The 19,926-nt window shown below is 33.0% G+C and overlaps 1 protein-coding gene across 1 annotated transcript in view; it reads left to right on the top strand.

The window, feature by feature from the left end:
* Nucleotides 1-1,795: 1,795 nt before the first annotated feature.
* Apt1 (Acyl-protein thioesterase 1) overlaps nucleotides 1,796-19,926 on the top strand; it is a 59,709-nt gene continuing 41,578 nt past the window's right edge. The window contains exons 1-3 of the mRNA XM_035374973.2: nucleotides 1,796-1,951; nucleotides 2,192-2,263; nucleotides 5,066-5,097. Of these exons, the coding sequence (XP_035230864.1) occupies nucleotides 2,213-2,263; nucleotides 5,066-5,097 (83 nt within the window). The 5' untranslated portion in view covers nucleotides 1,796-1,951; nucleotides 2,192-2,212. The remainder of the gene's footprint in view (nucleotides 1,952-2,191; nucleotides 2,264-5,065; nucleotides 5,098-19,926) is intronic.

The raw sequence follows: 19,926 nt of genomic DNA, 5'->3' as shown, positions 1-19,926 counted from the left end.
TTTAATGGAATTTTTTACTCTATTAAATCTATGAATCCCACAGTCATCTGAGCATTGAAGTAATTTTTATAGCATTCTGCACTTCATTCTAAAAGCATTATAATTTAAAGGTGTATATCCTGAATCAGTATTTAAAATCATAAAGTGTTTAGCAGCTTTTTCTGGAAACACACACAAAATAACATTTTTAACAAATTTGCTACAGTAATAGACGTTTGATTCCATGTGAGCAAAATTCAAATAACATATTAAAAATAAAAAACAAGAATTAAAGATTAAATCTTGTCCTAAATTAATGGAGGTTGAGGGATTTCCCTCAACCATATTAAGAATGTGGTTGAGGGAAAGCTCTTGTCAAAAAATACATTTTGAGATGAATAACATTATGCGTGTATTTAAAAGAAAAAATTGAAAATTCAATAAAGGAATTCAAAAAGAAAGTATTTTTAACTAAAAATACAAATTTGAAATATGATATGTGAAAATGTTTTAGAAACTTTTAAAATAACTTGAATCATACGAGAAATTTGGCAATTTAAAAAAAAAATACGAGAAAGAATCTGCACTTCAGACAAAAGAAGCGGAAAAAGCCACAGCCACACATCTTTATAGGAGTGCAGAAAAAGCTGAAATTCGGATTCTCTAGAATGTTAAATTTTAGCGGACAGCGCTAAAGAGCCAAAGTTGCCGCTCCACACCTAAATTGCAACCCTAAAGCTTAGATTCAAAATGGCTGACGAGTCAGCCTGTATCTCTAGTAGCTCTAGCCTGTAGATATCTAGTTGGCCTTGATACGGCCCTTAGTCGCGGGCTGCGTTTCCTATGGAGGAAGTAAAAATACGCTTTCGGGAGTGGTTTCTTGTTAACACTACAATATCATTGATCAAGAAAATATCGAATCTTTTCTAAATTCATGATGTAACCCTTTAAAATTGATTCTAGCCCTTTATTCGATCTCAAAATTATTAAATTAAGGTCTTCAGTGTTTTTACCTTTTTCGCTGTGGAAGGCAGATTACGTTTTGTTATTTTTACAATTCGGCACTAAATTTTACCTCTTTGCCAAACCCTCTTTTTGATGATAATTATTTTATCTTTGATGATGTGGGGATAAAGGCATTAAGCTTATGAGCTTCGTAATTGAACCCATCCTTGATACGGTAATTATCTCTAATAAGAGCTTTAGTTCTACCGAGGAAGGTTTTTACATTAAACTCTCTTTTCCGGTAATTTCAGATACCAATTTTAATAGCCAAATTCGTAAAGAGTTAAGAATAGAGGATCTTTTTGATTTTTATTGCCGCCTATCTAGGGCATTTTATGATAAACAGGAACTTCTGGACAATCCTGTGGTTGTTAACTATTGCTATGATACTAGGGACCCCAATTTCAGTAAACGCCCAAGGGCGATCCTAAATGTTAGTAATGTGTAATTTTGTATATGTGTTATGCAAATTGTTGCTCAGATTCTTTATTGTATATTGTTCTCTTTTCTTGCTTTTTGTTTTTACTAGTGGCACTAAGGCGTCGCACTTCGTATTTTGTTTCTCTTGTGTGTACATGTATTCTTCTGTGAAATAGTTGTTAAAAAATAGTTAATTATGTATGGATTAGTAATTAGGTACTTAAGGAAAAAAATTTGTATTTAACTATTAGCAATTATGAATTTAAACTCTTGCTCATTTAATTATTTAGCACATTCAGTTATATTTCTCATAATTCGAAACGTTTATCATGTTATTCGATGAGGGGTAGGGCTATGGCGCCCAGGCACCCTGGTGGTTAAGCACCGCAGTTCAACATAGATACCAATTTTAAAAGTCACGTGGCCGCACACTTCCGCCGTCACTGGACTCTGCAAAAATGCTATCGTATGAGGTTTAAGTCTAGTTAGTTACTTAATTTAGAGTTTAAAAAATAAATCTAAAGCTATTATTACACTTTTTAGGAAGGTACCAAGTATACTTTTATTTTGTATTTGCTAATAGGTTTCAATAGTTTGTTTGAAAGTAGAATATATAGCCTTAAAATTTGTGTTTAATATATATAATTGCTGTACTTGAGTGGGAAATGTTTATGTGTATTTTTTATATCTTTATAAAATAAAAGTAGGCTAGGAATTTATAATTATTTATATTATTTTCCCATTTAATCTGTAAACTTTACTGATAAAAAAGCTTACTTGCTTCTAGATAGGCACTAAAGCGTCCAGAATGTCTTCGTCGCCGGTGGTTATTTCTGCCGCTTCGAAACACACGGCATCGGTACGTATTTTATGAACGCTTTTCATATGTGAATTAATGATTTGTTATCTGTTAAAATATTTATAGTCGTAAAATTTTTTATACCTTTGATATTTTGTCACGAAGCTATCTTAAAATGCTATACGCGAATCGTGGTGTTTAGATTCTGTTATTAAGCAGGATTATTAAATGATTGAAGAATAATTATTCCCTGACTATTCTTTGCTTGTTAATTATTATGAATAAACCTACAACTATATTTTAAATGCCGTTCAAGTACTGTTCTAAGAAGTTATTCTCAGTTCATGTCATTTTACTTATGTTTAGTATCTATTCTCATTTTGGAATAAAAGGTAAAACTATTTAAATTAATTGATGATGAATTTGGTTCCCTCGTTAGCTTCTGCGGTAAATTTTTTTTTAATGATGTATGGAATATTTTCTTGCATTTTGCTTTGGTATGTAATGATGAAATATAAGCTATTCAAATTGCAGGAAACCTACAGCATATAAGCATTAGATGTAGGGTTACTTTACTTTGGAAACAAGAGTTCAACAACAATGAGTATACTTGGGAAGGGAGAAGGGTGGGACAGATGACTACCCTGAAACAACTAAATGTGTACTTTTGTATTGACGCCTGTGAAGTATAATCTACTTACAAATGTCGATATTAAAAAAATTAAACAAAAGTACTTGTTTCCAGTCTCTGTTCTCTTGAAAATTTTCAGGAAATGTTGATATTTAAGAGAGAAATTGTATTGGAAACATGATATAATATTTAAGGTATTGAAAAGTAGACTGTGTGCTTTATGCAGCATATTTATTCTGAAGATGATATGATTAGGGCCGTTTCCAAGCCACTGGCTATTCGCATACTTTCCTAGGATTGCTGCCTCCCCCAAATTTAAAACGAATTTTTCAGTGATTAATAACATTTTTAATTCATATTCACTAAGTACTTGCACATGACAAATTGTATAAAAAGTATTTACACATTTAAAACATTTAATTTAAAACAAAAAAATCCGGCTGACCCTGATTTTCGCCACTCACGTTCACTGCACCCCAACAAGGATCGGCCCTGTGAGTAACTAAGATACTTAATCCTCTTTCCTTCCAATGTTTTTTACTTCCTTGTACAAAGTAAAGGAAGTATTGCAATTGCAAAAAATTTTAAGTATTGTATTTCAATGAAAATATCTGTTTTTTAAGTGTTAGGTTGACGAAAAAATGGTCGTCAGTGATTGGTTAGTGGTTGGCCAATTTTACAAGAGTACCCAAATTTATTACATACATGTATGCCATTTTAATGTGCATAATATAACTGCAGTTTTTTTAAATATAAATAAAATTCTCTGTTTTCAGTAGAGGACAGAAAGTATGTCCATCAATTAAAGACTGTGAAAAGAAATACTTTTTGAAGCTTCAATTTCTCTATCACTCTCTCTGCCTGACTGTGTAATATTAAAGGAATATGTCCTCTAGAAAAACTTTCCCTCGATTCTTTAGTTCAGCAGTTCCTTCCCTCGATCATCGCCTTGACATTCATCTGCTTCAAGTAAATTATCATATATAGAGACAAAAAGAAAGAAATTTAGAACCATATCCACAAAGACATGAAAGAAATTCTAAATCAGTAAATCTAAAATTTTCCATAAATATGTAAAAATCAACTATTAGTCATCAAACCAGTAAAAATACTAAGAAAGGAAGTACAAAAATAACAAAACAGTAATAAAAAATGTATAGGCAAAGGAATGTAATTAATATCTGATTTGACATTATCAAGAGGAGGTAGGTCAGATGTAACTTAATCCCTCTCCTCTTTGAAAATCTCTGCATTTCAGTTAATCCAAAATTAGCTGAGGAACTGTTTTGAATTATTTAATTTCAACAGTTCACACGAATATTCTGAATCCCTTCCCAATACAGTTGATTCCAAAATGAAATGAAATAGTACAGAAACAAATCTTTATTTATTAATTGAAAAAGTAATATATACATATTTTACTAAAATAAAGTAAAATGTAGTAATAAAATATGCATAAACACTAACAGAGAGCAGGAAGCATCATAACCTGCCATTATGAAAACATCAAAACAAAAGATTGAGATTCATAAGTAGATGCCATTAATTGCCAGTTTGATGTGATTGGCAAAACTAATTGGGAATAGCAAATTGAAATCACCCAGAAGTGAATTAAAAACAAGTAATTTTTTTAATGTCTTCAAGTCATGAGCTTATCACAGTGACTTAGAATAGAGTATGCCCTCTGTTAATAAAATATAGTTAAGAATGTACAGTATTACAAATATATACTATAAAACCAAGGAAGATTCTTTTCTAGCCTTTTTCTTACTTTTTTTTTTCCTTTTTCTTACTGTTTGCTTTACAAAATTTTTTAAAAACATTTTAAATTACTTTTATTTATTTATTTTTTTTATTCATTTACTTAATTGTGTAATTTTGATATTGTCAAGGGTATGTCAACTGTATTTCCCATGGATGACTATATTTTTAAATTTTGCTCCGTTATATAAATTAGTGTTTTTCAACTGGATTTACTCCAAGGACCGGTAAAATATTTCAGTACATTCTCGCGGACTGGTAAGTTTAATAATTCGACCCATTGGCACAATTTTTTCACATAAATTGTACTGTAAATTTTATTGTAATGTAGGTGCTGTTGTAATATCAGTTGTTGGCTGATGACACTTTGTATTTTGGACAGATAGCTGGATATTTTGCGGACCGGCGGTTGAAAAACACTGATAGATTGTTATTATTTTTCACTAACTTTTGTGTCCTTTTAATTATAGGTTATATTTCTCCATGGTCTTGGAGACACAGGGTAAGATTTCTGAGCTATTCAAATTTTGTATCAGTTTGTGAAGAAGCTAATATTATATGTACTTGTTCAAAATTTATCCTACTTTCTTTTTATGAATACCCCCTTAATTTTCAAAATATGGTTAGCCTATATTTTAGGGTGCCCTTTGGATTATTGGCAAGTTGTTTCATTTATGGTAATCTTAGTAATTGAATGTTATGGAAACCCTATTATGACGAGATTGATTGTGTGATTGCAGTGAATTTGATTGATGGGAAAATATTTGTAAGGGCTTATTTCTGCATTGCATGTTGCGTGCTTTTTGTCATAAAATGACTGCCAGTGGTAAACTGGGTGTTTGTTAATATAGAACGAGAGAGCAGAATGTGTTTTTTTTTTAAAGTGGTTGAGGCGAGAAGAGAAATTTTGTTGGATGTAATTCATCAGAATTATAAGTTTCCCGTTTGTACGAAGGAAGTGCATATGGTCGAACATATAAAGATCGTTTGGAGGGGTTTGTCGCAAGAAAGGTTTAAATGCTTAATATATAAACTGTTCCATTAGGAAGGGAATATGGTTTTAGGAAAGTTTTTGGATGCTGTTAAGAAATTTTATGTGCCACAGACTGAAGACACAGAACATTCTAAATAAGGAAAGTGGATATTTGCTTTGTGTAGAGCATAAATGCTATAGTAGTGTGTAGTGCTTTTTTATGTTATTTCATAGTTTGATTTAAACTGCAATTTATTGAGATTATATATTTTTTGTTAGGCTGTCAGGTAGAATTGGGTGCTCCTTCAATTTTTAAGTGTAAATAGGTCGATGTGTACATGGTCAGTCAGTCAGTGAAGTCAGTGCGCAATGCAGTTTGTGAAATCCTCTGATGTTTTTTAAGTAAAAATAGATCTATATGTACATGGACATAGAGTTAGTGTAATCGTTTTACTTGTTATTTTGGTTTTGTGTAGTGGCCATCTTGAAATTGTACCTTGCTGGCCAATAGCCGAAAATCACAATTTTCTCCAAGCGGCACCCTACAGTATATTTTTAATGAAACTATTGTCATATACAGACCAGGTTGGCAAAAAATTTCTTGTCAAACATATTTGGCGAGAAACTCCACGATTTTACTTATGTAAACTTTTTGTTTACATTTCAAAGTCCAAAATATCTGAAAAATGGCATTTTTGTATGTGCAAAAAAACCACGGTTTTGCACACAATTTACGCTAAAAGTCTGAAATAAAAACAAAAAAAATTAGATATGTAAAAGTATGAAGTATATCACCAGAAATGTTTGCCAACAAATTTAAACTAAAATAACAATAAATTCCAAACAATTTCAACACAATTAAATTCAAAATTAAAAAATAATAATAACAGCACAAAAAGCAATGCAATAATTAAAATAACTCTCTACTAAATTAAAACAATAAAAAGTAAATTCACATATTATTCAAAATAGTTCCCCAAAAGGCAAGATGATAACTTCAAACAAAAACCTCCAAGGACAGACATACCACATATGTAACCCAATATACTTTTATTAATAAAACTATGCCAATCAAACAGAGTATGTGATCCAAAAGGCCATGACGTTGCTATGTCAGATGTCTTTCTGTGATTCAAAATTTCAAACATTACAATAAAAATTTCCTCTAAAGTCAACTTATTGCAGGAAAAATCAGGATTCAAACCTTAAACTTCTTTGAGAGTCACATTCTTTACCCTCAACAATTTTTCCACAAATCCATCAGAAATGCAATTTTTCTTCCGAGTCTTCATATCAGACCTGCACTTCTCACATACCAAGTTCGGCTTCAGAAATCCTGTATCCCATAAAAACTGCTAAAATACACTTCTGTCGGCATGAATATAATTCTGAACAAATGCTTCATAACTCCAACAATATACCTTCTCAAACTAAATCTAGTATGAATACTCTAAAACACGTGGGTGATATATTTCCACAACTTCCTTCATGGAACTATGCACCAATATTCAACACGTAACCAAACAACTACTATGACGAAATACAACCACATTCCTCATAAAACTTTCCACATAAAAAGGGTTTCCATACAAACAAAATCTCAGTTATGACATCTGACACAAAATATTGCCACATTTGGTGACCCTATGTATCCTGGGCCGTGTATGACATTTGTAAATTTTTAATTTTGTAAATACCATGAAATATTTTTTTGTTCTTTTACAAAGTAATTTACAGTTTAAATAAATTATTAAGGCAGTAATCAAAAGCACGCTTTTTATTCTTTCATGATTATAATTTATTTTGTTTAACCATTAACAAAATGATAAGTGTCCAACAATGTGTGAGAGTAAATTAAATAATTCTTTTAAAATAATTTACTTTTAACTGTAATATATGATATTAAAAAATCTAATTCTATAATTAATTTTGTTTATCACTGTGAGTTACAGTACAAAGTCCAAAATCCGGACTGGTCGGGACTTCGGCAATTCCGGATTTGGGATTTTCTGGATAATCGATCATCAATTTAAATCTGGTAAGATGGCATGCAGAAATTATACAATTAAAAATATCAAATCATAATTTATGAAATAAAGAACAATTATGATCTAAAGGGTATCAAAATTTACAAAAAAAGCTTAATATTTATTTGTTTACTTTATTAAACATTTCTTTTAATGTAAGTTGTTTAAGTTCCTTCCAAAAAAATTCAAAAAGTTCCTTTTTCTTATGTCATATAAAGTTGACTTTCTAATGCCATACTCCTCGCATAATTTTGAGACAGATATGCCTTTATCTCTTTTTTTGCAGCAGTTTCTTTTTTTGTTTAATGGACATTGAAACATGGTTTCGCTTTATAGATCCTTTGACAGCTCCAAAATTGGAAACGTGACATAATCAAAAGTTCGAGTTTAGTTTTTATAAAATTGCCATCATAATAACAGTCTTCTGCATCTCTACAGTTAATTATTCAATATTTCTGTCAGGTAGCTGAAATTCTAAGTGAAGTTCCCCCATGAAGATGAGTTTCATGAAAATGCTTGATTATTAATTCAGTTACGTGATGCTTCTTAGGAAGAATTGCCTGGAGTTTTTAATTTTCAGGTATATTTGTATTTCTTAGCCTTCCTCCAACATGAAGAATATTTTCGTTATCCAAGAAGGGATTCAAGGAGATAATTCTGCTGTTAGAGCTGATGTTTTTCCCTGCTCTTAATGCCGATATTTTGGCTTTAAATTCACTTTATCAGTTTATAATTTTTTAGTAATTCTTGGACTAAGCGCACAATAATGTCTGAAGCTCTATCAAGTTCAGGAACAGTTAAAACTCCTTTAACTTTTAATATTGAAGAACTGGCATTTTTCACAAATCTAAGACACCACGCTGCTACACGTTTGAACTTATTCCAGGATGAAAATTTAGTAAGAAGATCAAATTCATTTTTATTATTGGATGCAACGCACACCACAGTTTTTCGCATCTCTTCAAGAGAAAGTTTCTTAAGTTCAGGATCTAAAATAGGTTCGACCCTTTGATTACTGAAGTTACCTTGCCTTAGCCAAGGTGGACCATGAAACCAAAATTCATTTTCTGTAAGATCTGTTAACTTTGCACCTCGTGATACAACATCTGTGGGATTCTGAGATCCCTTACAAAACTGCCATTGAGAAGGAGCGATTACATTCTGTATCTCTCTAACACAATTTGCTATGAAAGGTTTCCAATCATTGGCACAGCTCTTTATCCAATGGAGTACTAATTGAGAGTCGCTAAAGCAGTAAATATTGTATTCCTTGATGTTAAAGAGTGTTTTCAGATAATTAGCTAACCTAGCAGCAGTAGTAGCTGCCATCAGTTCCAAGCATGGAAGTGCAAGCTTCTTTAGAGAAGCTACTCTGCTTTTAGATAGTATAAAGGATGTCTCCAAAGTAGTGGGATTTTGAAGATATGCTATACTACCATATCCTTTGATACTGACATCAGCGAAAGCAATTAGGATCATAGTTTCTGCATTAATTGCTGAACCACACAAAAAATATCTTGTAGGAATATTAATGTTAACAAGTTCCTCGATTTCAGAATACCATGTCAAAAACTCCCTTCTTAGCTCATCAGGTACCTCGAAATTCCAGTCACAACCAGATTCTCATAATTCTTGAATCATAAACTTAGCTCTAATAACATATGCAGAAATTAGTACGATAGGATCATAAATTTTGGCTATGGTTTGTAAAATGAGTCTTTTAGTTACTGTTTGTTCATCATGTGTTCCCTGAACTGTGCTATATCTAAACTTAAACTGTCTTGATGTGTATCCCACCTCAAGCATAGAACTTTTGACGAGTTTTTATTTAAATTATTTTCCTCAATATCGATTCCACTTTTGATCCATAGTTCTCTTAGAACTCTAAATTTGCTTTTCATTTTACCAAGATGCATGTATGCATCTTTCAAAATACTCACCACAGTAGTTGACAGGTAAAATGCTTTATCATCATTTTCAGCCCCATGCAAAAGGTTGTCTACTTACAAGAATTTATCTAACATTTCTACAACATCACTATGGTCCTCTTTATATTTCTTTATGTGATATTTAATAGTTGTCGCAAGTGTGAAAGGTAATTGACAAGTTCCAAAAGGCAATCGTGACATTTTGTATATTTGAAATGGCGAATTTTCATCATAACCGAACCAAATAAATTTTAAATAATTTTTCTAATCTTTGTCGAGTAAAATAGAATCAAATGCACCTTTTATATCTGCCCTAAAAGCTGCCTTGTGCAACCTGAATTTTAAAATGATATCTAACAAATTGCTTTACAAGTTGGGTCCTTGGATTAGACACTCGTTCAGAGATTTTGCACTTTTGTCTTTAGACGAACAGTCATAGACAGTACGCACAGCAGTAGTTGTCTTATTAAGACAAATTACAGGACTATGAGGAGCAAAATAGCTAGCCCTCTCAAGTTCGCAATTAACAGCATTAGAACATTTTTCAATTATTCCTGTCTCTAATTGTTCATTAATTAATTTCTTGTATTCTCTAAATAACCACTCATTATGTCTAAATTATCCACTCATTATGTCTTTTCTAGCTTCAAAAACCTCTATTTAGCAATTAAGAAATTACTTTTAAGCTCTGGTTTTCTTTCGATAAATAATAACTTAACAATGTATTTTCCATTTTCGCAATGTAAATTCTTATTAAACAGATCAATAACCTCTAAATTTTCCTGTGATAATGAGTCACTGTCTCTCATAAAGAATTCCTCTAGATGCCAAAACGACTTAATGTTGAACAGAATTGATGAATTGGCGTCTACTTCTCTAACTGAAGTATAACAAGTAGTAGCATTTGAAACGTGTTGATATGACGAAGAGTTTTGTCCACAAATAGCTCCCCCGAACAATGTCTTAATTAAAACTTAATTCATCCGATATTTTTCTTTTTAGGCCTGTTTGTACAAACCAGAAATAATTCATGCTGATTAAAATGCTTATTTTTGTTTCAATAGGATCATCTGCTTGTTGATGCCTTTGCTTTCTCGTAAATTCTATCATGAACAGTGACAGTTGACCATGAATTGAGCTTTCATTATGGGATATATTATCTGTTATGTTAACCTCAATAAATATTCTTTTTGACGGATTGGTTCTACATTTGAGAGTTATAGAACTAGCTGGAAATTCCTTTTCATGGTAATTATTTCCAAGCGAATAAACTTTCAATTTTTCTATTCTTTTTATAGGGAAATTTAATTTTTTGGCTAAATCTTTAAAGCAATAGCTTAATTTGGCACATTAACACTCGACAAATCTTTTTTTTTTTTTTTTTTTTTTTGTGTGTGTGTGTGTATATTAAGCAATGACCGAACAAGCTTGTAATAATACGGACTTTTTTTTAAATTGCGTAGTAGACACTACAGTGGTGGCCAAAATTGTGGACACTTTTGGAAATTTTTATGTTTTTGAACTTTGTATGCTTATAGAAAACGTTACGTTTCACAAAATGCAAACTTGTATGTATCGTTTTAAAGAGAATTTATTACTGAATTCAATACAAAACAGAAAATTCTATTACAGTCAAAAGTCGTTAATCCGGACTCGTCGGGACTTCGGCAATTCCGGATTATCGATTTTTCCGGATTACAGATCATCAGTTTAAATCTGGTAAGATGGCATGCAGAAATTATAAAATTAAAAATATGAAACCGTAATTTATGAAATAATGAACAATTAGGATCTAAAGGGTATCAAAATTTACAAAAAAAAAAAAAAAAAAAAAACTTAATATTTTATTTGTTTACTTTATTAAACATTTCTTTCAATGTAAGTTGTTTAAGTTGCTTCGTTTTATGTGATAATACTTTCTCTTTCATTCTATAAACAGACATAATTTCTCCTTCAGTTACAAAGTTCCGCTGTTAAAGTCCTATAATTGCTATGTCGAGAATACCGACTAATTAGTCAATCGAAATTTTTTCGTTTTCAATAACCTCTGTATCACTTTCTTCTTTATTGGAAGCGAATTATAATGACGAGGAATTTAATTTAAATCATATCAAAGACGGAGTACATCGAGATGAAATACTACATTTAGTAAGGAATTATAAGTGAAATAAAATAAAAACATCTGCCCTGAAGATAAGGATAGTGCTGACAGATTAATTTCCAATTCATTGCGCCGCGGCGTCCCCCCCCCCGGGCCGCAGAGCAGCGTGAAACTGATAAACAGATTTCGGAATGGTTTGAGAAACGAAGGATATGCCTTTATCCATTTTTTGCAGCAATTGCACTTTTTGTTTAATGGACTTCTAAACATACTTTCGCTTTGTAGATCCTTTACATATTAGTAAATACATATCGGAAATTCTGCAAAAAATAATAAGCCGGAACCAATTCGAAGATTCAGGAACAACGCAATCTGCAACATTAACTGAATTAGATAATTTTAGCTTAGCTTATACCGTCCGTTATACATTAAACGCGTAAACGTATTACGCACATGCGCACACGCATATTCGCAGCCGTAAAAGTCTTACTGCGCTTGACGCATGCGCAGAAAGTTTGTAGCTTTGAGGTCCAGATTATAGATCATTCCGGATTATGGGTGTCCGAATTAACGACTTTTGACTGTATTTGCAATACAAAAAAAGTTAAACAGTAATAGTTATCCATATACATTAGATAGTGACGATTGCAGTGAGTTATCAGTACTTAGTAGGGTATCCTTTATTTTTTATTACAGCTTCACGTCGACGTTTCATTGAGCTGACAAGAGTTTTAAGCTCTTCTTTCGTTATTACATGATGCCAGGAAACAATTATAGCCTCAATTAGTTCTTTTATTTGATGGGCGCCTCATTCGGACAAGAATTTTCAAATGGTGCCACAAATTTTCGATAGAATTGAGGTCAGGACTGTTTCCTGGCCATGACAACAATTTAACCCGCGTGCACACGCAATGGATATGTCATACCCATGTACATTTTTCTTTTTATATGTTTCTCACCTATTCTTTCATAAAAGGAGGAAACTTGGTGTAGCTGAGTTCAAGGTCACATACTAAAATGGGGGAAATTCCTGAGGTGACAGGTGCAACGGTTTTTTAGGAACAGCATTGTTCGGGCATGTCATACCCGCGCGTGTACTCTCGTTTCTCAGTGAGTCACTTCGCACTTCTCGTTTTCAAGCTTTTAGTATAGGTTTTTCTAGAGTTTTAAGCATGGCGCCGTATATTCCTTACGATGAAGAGATGAAAAGATTGAGAAATCTTCTTGAAACAGTTTCTTCTGATGAGGATTCATTTAGTGAAAACGATGAAGATGTTGATAATGAAGAATATAATAGTAATCATGATTCATCCATAGAGAGTAGTGATTCAGATACAGAAACAGAAAATAAAACTTTGGAATGTAGCAATGAGTTTTATGTTAAAAAAATGGAGTAAAATGGAACAAAACTAAATTCCAGACTAATGTTAGAATTGGCGCCAAAAATATTATAACTAAGCTGCCTGGAAATACGAAGTATTCTAAAGATGTCTCAATACCTTTAGATTCCTGGTCACTGCTTATTGATGAAGATATGTTAAAACATGTAGTCGACAATACAAATATTTATATTGGTTCAGTACATGGAAATTTCACTCGTGAATGGGATGTGAAAGCAACAAAAGAGTTCGAAATCAAAGCTTTAATTGGATTGCTGTATTTATGTGGAGTTTATAAATCATCCCATGTGAACGAAGAGATTTGTGGGCAACAGACAGAACGGGAATGGACATTTTTCGGGAAACAATGTCAGTGAACGGATTCCTCTTTCTTTTACGATGCCTCCGTTTTGATGACATTAGAGATCGACCCAGTAGAAGAGACGTTGATAAATTAGCTCCGATCAGAGAATTTTTTGGAAATTGTGTCACAAATTGCCAAAAGGCTTATACTGTAGGAGAGTATGTGACCATTGATGAGAAGTTGGAATCATTCAGAGGTCGTTGTTCCTTCAAACAATATATGCCCAACAAGCCAGCAAAGTATGGCATAAAAATATTTGCTCTTGTAGACGCAAGGGTATTTTATACCTGGAGTATGGAAATTTATGCTGTTAAACAACCAGATGGGCCATTTTAAGTTGAAAACGGTGCAAGCGAAGTTGTCAAACGTTTAATAAGGCCCTTATACAACTCTGGTCGAAATTTAACAGTTCATAATTGGTATATGGGATATTAATTATCTCAAGATCTCCCAAAGAAGAAAATTACGATAGTAGATACAATACGTAAAAATAAGAGAGAAATCCCACCTGAGTTTCTGGCAAAAAAAAGAGAAACATATTCTTCAATTTTCGGTTTTCAGAAAGAAGCAACACTTGTATATTATGTGCCGAAAAAAAATAAGAGTGTGATCCTGTTGTCCACAATGCATTCCAACGATCAAATCGATGAATCTGCTGGGGAATTTAAAAGGCCTGAAATCATTACATTCTATAACATGACAAAAGGAGCAGTCGATGTTGTAGATGAGATGGCTACAGCAAGAGTAGCACGTCAATGACCTATGGTGATTTTCTTTTCAGTGTTAAACGTGGCTGCCATTCATGCAAGAATAATTCTACTATCAAAGAAGGAACCACCAATAGAATACTGTACCAGGCATACTTTTCTCAAAGCCTTAGGGATGCAGCTAATAGAAGGTGTTCAAAATAAATGACGACGAACATCTGTAGTTCCTGATTCTAGACAAACACTGACCACCGATGAACATGTTAACACAATGAACCATCCCCCAAAAAACCTCAAATTATTTACAAGAGGTGTACAGAGTGCCCCAAGAAAAAAGATAGAAAGACTAGATTCATTTGTGAAAATTGTAGCAAAAGTATATGTATGGAACATATGACCTCATTTTGTTACCAATGTTCAAAAAATTGTAAGTAAATAATTTTACCTTTCCTTATTCTTTCATATTTTGTCTAAAATGAAGTATTAACTTAGTTTTACATTTTAATTTCTTTTAAAAACCGATTAATTTTATTCAGCAAATTTTTAATTACAAACTTTTTATTCGGGTATGACATACCCGGCGCGTGCTCTCGTGTTCGTCGGATTGGTGCGTGTGCTCGCGGATTAATGCTCTTTGTACCAAACCTCTCTTTCGATATTTTGGCCGTGTGGCAAGGAGCAGAAACCTGCTGAAAAATAAACGAAGCATTGTTGGGAAAGAGATCTCTGATGGAAGGTAGGAGTTTTGGTTCTAGAATAGTGTCAATGTATTTTCTGGCATTCAGTGTCGCATCGATGACATGAAGGTGACCTATACCATCTGCTGACATGCATGACCAAATCATAACACTAACTGGGTTCTTCACAGTTGCTTGAATGCAGTCAGGATGTAGCTCTTCTCCTATTCTACGTCTTACATATTTTCACCCATCACTACCGAATAACGATATCTTAGTTTCATCACTCCATATAACTTGTGACCACTGATCATCTGTCCAATTAATGTGTTCCTTTGCTCACTGTAGTCTTTTTTTTTTCGTTGCTGAAAATTAAGGCTTTTTTCATGGAATCCTACCTCTCAGTCCAACATCTGTTAATCTTCTCCTGATTGTTCTTGAACTGACAGAAACACCAACATCATTCAGATCACTTCTGATGGCCACTGATGACATTTTTCTATCTTGGAGACATAGTCTTTTTATTCTTCTGTCATCAATAGATGTGGTGCACCTTTTTCGGCCTCTTCCTTCTTTGTTTTTTATTGAATTTGTCTCCTGATATCGTAAACAAAACTTTCGGACTCCAGATGTAGTAACTGAACCACCCACCTGTCTTGCAATTTCAGCATAGGAAAGACCACTTTCTCGTAATACAGTAATAATACATCTCTTTCTAGGTGTCCAACCTACTCTTTTATTTGATGTCATTGCTTCTTAACTAAATATTAAAAATTTGTACAAAAATTCCTACTTGTAATTGCAGTGTATAGGAAACAGGTCATCCTTCTACAGAACAAAGCAAAATAATGAATTGTTTCAAGTGTAAACATGATGTCAGCTTCTACTGGCAATTACTAATATTTGATTAGTTCTCAGAACAAGAACAGTGATTGGCCAGAAAAGCTAGACATTACAAACCACTTCATAACTGAGTTTTTTATTTATATTAAAGTACATATAACTTTTTTGTTTTGCAAATAATTGAATTTTGTGTTTTGTATTGAATTCAGTAATAAATTCTCTTTAACATGAAATATGCAAGTTTGCATTTTGTGAAACGTAACATTTTCTATAGGCATACAAAGTTCAAAAACATAAAAATTTCCAAAAGTGTCCACAATTTTGCCCACCACTGTATAGTTCTGTTTTCATTCGCACTTGCTTCCATTTTAGAATTCTCAACTTCTGGATTGTTTTTAGATAAACAAAATTGTTTGTTATGGATGATTTCTTACAAATTTCACAAGCTTCTATACGCATTCTACAGTAAACTGCCCTATGTTTCTTAAAGCAGTGTTAACACAAAGTGGATGTTTTTAAGTACTTTCGCTTTTGTTCAGCAGTATATTTCATATATTCAAGAGAATCATGTTCATAATAAATATTATGAAAAACACAAAATTTCTTAACAGAATTTATTAAATGTAGACGAAGATTTATTTTTATAATCTTTGAACCCTTGTTTTAGATTAACCTCTATGTAATTATTACCTTTTGAGCTATTAAACAGCATACTTGCTTCTTGGCATGCAGTTTTGATTTTAATGAACTGTATCAATTCACTCACTTCAATATTTGGTTAGATGATCTTTTCCTGTGAAATTCAAGAGCTAAATCTTCAGATAACAACTTGAGAATTATTGGGTTGAACAAATGACCATATGAACCGCTAGTAACATCCAAACTACTTAAATTTCTAACACAGATTTGTAACTGATCATAGAGCTTTCTTAATTCAAAAACATTTGGAGAACTTTTAACTAGTTCTAACTGTAATAGCATTTGCATGAATTTTGATATAATGACATCTTTATGACCAAACCTCTCTTCTAAACTTTTAATACATATATCATAATTTTCTTCAGGTAAAGTATAACCAAATACACAATTATATGCAGACCCAGATAGTAAACTTTGAAATACGTAAACTTTTCTATTTTGGATAATCTTTGATTAGAATGAATTGCATTATCATGTGAATTAAAAAATTCGAGCCATTTACTGGGATCACCAGCAAATTTTTCAATATTCAATTTTGGTAACTGAAGAACTACTTGCAACAACATTGTTATCATTCAGAGTACTACTAATACCATTAACTAGTTGCAAGTACACTTCTTTCAACAGCTTCATTACTGTTAATTTTCTTTATCTTACTAACAGTCTTAGCTTTAAATGTGACGAATTTTTCATCATACCCTTCACTTGCAAGTAATTCATTATTATATTCTTTTTCATCTGTTATAAGAGTATCGATCTTTGAGTCAAGATTTTAAAGTTTCTCATGGTATTCGATTAACATCTCGTGATGAATTTAAATATTCTAGACGTTCTTTACTTAATTCTTCAGATAGCAGTTTCTCAAGTTTATTTAGAAGTGTAGTAGCTTTACTACATGTGATAGCACGCTTCTTTTTCTGTTTTCCTAAATCATCCATTATGCTTCGTTTTCAAAGATCGATACCAATAAATAAATAATTCAACTTCTTCCCAACCAACTCTAGCTGGCAAGTCCTCACTAGTGGCTCCAAGAGATGAAGATGAGCGATCATGAAAGCTCCAAGTATTCAGAGGGGTGGTTACAGGATGCTGTCTATGGTTGGTAATTTATTTTAAGGATTGAATAAAGTTCACACACAACATTTATTACGATGATTAAACACAACATATACATATTCAAGAGTGTGGCTTTTGAGACTGTAGCTCTTTTGACACTTCAAGATATGCTTCTGCTCACGATGAGTTACAAGGCCTAACTCTTTTGGCACATCAACGCCACCTATAGTATCTCATACTTCCTAACACACAGGATGAACTGAAAACTCTATTTCTAAAATAGCTTGTGAACTGTCAACTGTAGCTGTGAATGCAGTGTTTTGCTACTGGAGTATGACCATGCTCTACAACAGCACTTTCCAACCAGGGTTCTGCAAGAAATAGAAATGTAACATATATGTCATAAAAAGTAATCCCCCCGATTTTGGGATTGTATTCGGGTAACTTGTACTGATTTGGTATTGTATTCGAGTAAGGGAAGTGGATGTGACTGTGACAAGAGTCTAGCTGATAATAATTGAAAGGTGGCCTTTGGCTGTTCAGCTATGCTCGGTTAGATTCGTCAGATGTCATCAACATTTATGGGAATTCCTTTGTTACTTGCATTACCAATTACGAGGGCTATCCAGAAAGTAGATTACGTTTTGGAATAAAAAAATAAACAAAGTATAGGAAACAAATTTTATTATATACAGATGAAAGCCACACTCAAATACTACTTTTCTACATAGTCACCATACAAATTAAGGCATTTATCGTAGCGATGTACGAGCTTGGAAATTCCTTTGTCGAAAAATTCGGCCGCCTGCGCCTTCAACCACTTCGTTACCTCTTCTTGCCTTCCATCTTGCACAAAACTTGTGGTAACCAAGCTTTTCGCTGATGATTTCGTGCAACAAACTTCGCGAAATTTGTGGAAAACTCAAAGAAAGTTCCGTTATTGTGAAATTTCGATTTTCACGGACTTTAGCATCGACTTTTTCGAGAAGTTCGGCGGTCACTATGCTGGGTCTCCCACTTCGATCTTCGTCGTGAACATTGGTTCGGCCATTTTGAAATCTTATGACCCACTGACGCACTCCACCTTCAGTGATAATGTTGTCCCCATACACTTCACGAAGCTGCCGATAGATTTCTATCGGTTTACAGTTTTTTGCAGTCAGAAACCTTATTACTGAGCGCACCTCGCAGCTCGCGGGATTTTCAATTAACGCAGACATTTCAAACCGTCACAGTATCTGAACGGAGCACAGCACGAACCTCTCACTAGCACGGCTAGATGCAGACTGAGCTGCGCAACGCTCTGACCCCAAGATGGCCGCGCTAGCCGCGCCCCTAGCGGACACAGACGGAAACGTAATCTACTTCCTGGATGGCCCTCGTACTTTGTTTAATTTTTTTTAATCGAAGGAGATTAATTTATTACATAGCAGTTTTCATTAAATTGTATATTGTCATCGCAAGGCTACGCATGCAACACGAGTCTAACCAGGCATAGCCTAACAGCTAAAGGCAGCCTTTAAATTGTCACCGACTAGAATATAATGTGACCGTGTTTGCATTAGTGATTAGTGATTCAAGAACTGTAGGATCATGTGTTTGCTTAAACAGAATGCTAGTGCATGTTTTTTATTTTGTTATTATTTAGTTTATTTTACTATTATTTAATTTTATTTTACTCTTATTTGTTTTATTTTTCTACTATTTTTACTACTAATTTATTACAATTTTATTTGGCTTTGTTTCTTGTTTTTTAATTCTTCTGCGGATTTTAGTGGTTAAAATGTGGTTGTACTTGAAGACAAATAATCCAGATAATTCTGGAGACTAGTCATGAAGATTTAGAATCCCATACAAAATTTCAAAAGATTGATAAAGAAAGAGGTGCCAAGAAATTTCGTCATTACAATGAATGTTATTTATCAGTGGACTGGTGATCCAGAATGTCCTCTTCCATTGTGTCTCATATGTGTGACTCTGTATATGCATTAATAAGTAAATTTCAAATACAGCAATGGCTGCAATAAAATTGAATAGACATTTCGTGACAAATCTTACTAATCTGAAAAACATACTGTTAATTACTTTAAAACTCTGTTTAAAATCTAAAAATGAACAGGGTGCAGCTAAACACATACACATTAGTGAAAAAGTTTAGGAAGCAAATTATTTGGTAGAAGAGTTTATTGCACAGAAAAAGTCACACAGTCCGTGAGAATGTGACAATGTCAGCGTGTAAAAGTATAGTGGGTAAAATGTTGGGAGAAGATGCAAGTAAGAAAAATTGAAACTATTCCACTTTTGAACAGTATACTAAGTTGATGAATCAGTGCTATGTTACAAGATGTTCAAGATACAGTAAAAAGTCGTTAATCCGGAATGATCTAAAATCCGGACCTCGAAGCTACAAACTTTCTGCGCAAGCATCAACGCATAAAGCGTTCACGCTTGCGCATAGGTGTTTATGCATGAGCATTTAATGTATGACGGACGCATTTAATGTAAAAAAGCCTGTGTTGTTTCCACACACTGTTTTATTCATAGAAAAGTGGTGATGTCAAAATCTTTTGGTAATAA

Source organism: Stegodyphus dumicola, chromosome 1 (genome assembly GCF_044657685.1).
Source record: "Stegodyphus dumicola isolate Sdum_Otavi_A_Nest chromosome 1, ASM4465768v1".
NCBI classification, from domain to species: Eukaryota; Metazoa; Arthropoda; class Arachnida; order Araneae; family Eresidae; genus Stegodyphus; species Stegodyphus dumicola.
The sequence above is the reverse complement of the archived record's forward strand: the minus strand, read 5'-3'. Positions and strand labels throughout refer to the sequence as shown.